Source organism: Trypanosoma conorhini, assembly GCF_003719485.1.
Source record: "Trypanosoma conorhini strain 025E chromosome Unknown Tco_14.4_contig_01179, whole genome shotgun sequence".
NCBI classification, from domain to species: Eukaryota; Euglenozoa; class Kinetoplastea; order Trypanosomatida; family Trypanosomatidae; genus Trypanosoma; species Trypanosoma conorhini.
This window is the reverse complement of record NW_021705276.1, coordinates 1-1,570: the sequence shown is the minus strand read 5'-3', so window position 1 is coordinate 1,570 and position 1,570 is coordinate 1. Positions and strand designations below refer to the sequence as shown.

Below are 1,570 nucleotides of genomic sequence, written 5' to 3'. Positions count from 1 at the left end.
CTTCAGACAACTTCAGTGTTTGCGTAGAGGGAATAAACTACAATCAACAACAAAACAAAGAAAAAAAACAAGAAAACAAGAAAGCAGCCATTTTCATATATGAATAAAGAAAAAACATCGACCAAAACAAGCTCACCAAACGAAATTGGGTTGAATACAAGAAAATAAATAAATAATGCTAGAGTGCCAGAAATCCACTTCGAGATATATCATTATAAAAATGAGACAAAAAAAGGTAAAAAAACCTCCCATATAAACAAATCGGCGCAGAGGAACTAAAATCGGCTTAGACAGAATAAAAACAGTTGTCAAAAATAAATGAAATAAAACAAGGAAATCACGCGGTCGATAACAAAAAAGAAAGCAGCGATAATACAAGGAAAGATCCTTTTCAGGACCATCCCCCTACAAAACAACAAAAATAAATAAAACAAAAAAATAAGAGAATTCAACGTCCTAAATGGTAAGAATAGCAATAGGTTTAAAAAAACAGAAACAGACACTCAAGGATAACAGAAATATGCATCATCATCTCTCCTCCCTCACCACTCTTCGGTGGATTAAACACATCTACCAAAGAGAACTCAGATTCGACATCCAGAACCTCGCGCAACGTTGAAGTTGTCACTAATGATATATCCTCGGAAAGGCGATGAAACTACATGTGCAGAGGCAAAACAATTGAGATTGAACAAGAAGAAAAAACTGACGCCCAACAAATCAATTATCAGACGAGACACAGCCATAACACAATAAAAACAATACAAAAAAAAGGAGCAACATTCCACGAAACATCACCACACCGCCAACTTTCAAGGCATAGAGAGTCTAAAAAAAAGCAACGAGGAAAAAAAAAACGCTCCGACTTTCTCCCCTGCGTCTTCCAACAATCGCATGACGGAGGTGCCACGCTTCGCCTAAGCGCCGCCGTTCGCTCCGGCGCGCGCACGTGTCCTTCTTGCTATTCGCCCCGCACGTGTGTGTGAGACGAGTACAGCCAAACGCGGTCCTATATGCCACCACAGACACCCCTCACCGCCACGGAAAGCCCCGCGCCTGCGCCAAAGAGTAAACAAGATACAAACTACGCCTACGAGAGGCAGCACCACTTCACGCAGTGGCCCCGCCCGTGTCTTGCCGGCACGCGCGGCACCAAAGGCCCCCAACACGACGCCCGAAGAAAAACAACGCGACTACAGCACGGCTGCTCCCGCCTTCGCCGGCTGCGCCCCGTGCGGTCGAAGTCGCGTGGCAAAACGTCCCCTCGCGGAGTTCACGTGCTGGGCGCCCTGTGTGTTTGCGTCGTGGCGGGCACTGCGGCGGCGCCCCTCCTCCTCCTCCTCCTTGCGGGTGGGCGGCCGCCTCGTGTGCTCTGCCCCTTCTCGCCTGAGCAGATTGCGGCACAACATGCCACCGCAACGAGGCGGTGTCAGTTCCCCACCATGAGTGGGCGATGCCCGCGCGTAGCCGCACACACACACACACACACACACGCACCCAAAGAGTGACGGAGATGTGTGGTGGGGACGCGAAGTGGCGGCTGCAGTGACGAAGAGAAGAGCAGCATCGC

The 1,570-nt window shown here is 48.7% G+C and overlaps 1 protein-coding gene across 1 annotated transcript, besides 2 other annotated features; it reads right to left on the bottom strand.

The window, feature by feature from the left end:
- Positions 1 to 35: 35 nt before the first annotated feature.
- Positions 36 to 82: a microsatellite.
- A 327-nt stretch (positions 83 to 409) lies between these two features.
- Positions 410 to 442: a microsatellite.
- A 751-nt stretch (positions 443 to 1,193) lies between these two features.
- Tco025E_09578 (uncharacterized protein) lies at positions 1,194 to 1,570 on the bottom strand (the record flags this gene model as incomplete). Its single annotated transcript, XM_029376390.1, has 1 exon — positions 1,194 to 1,570. A coding segment is annotated over one exon (377 nt), but the record flags the coding sequence as incomplete, so codon positions are not given.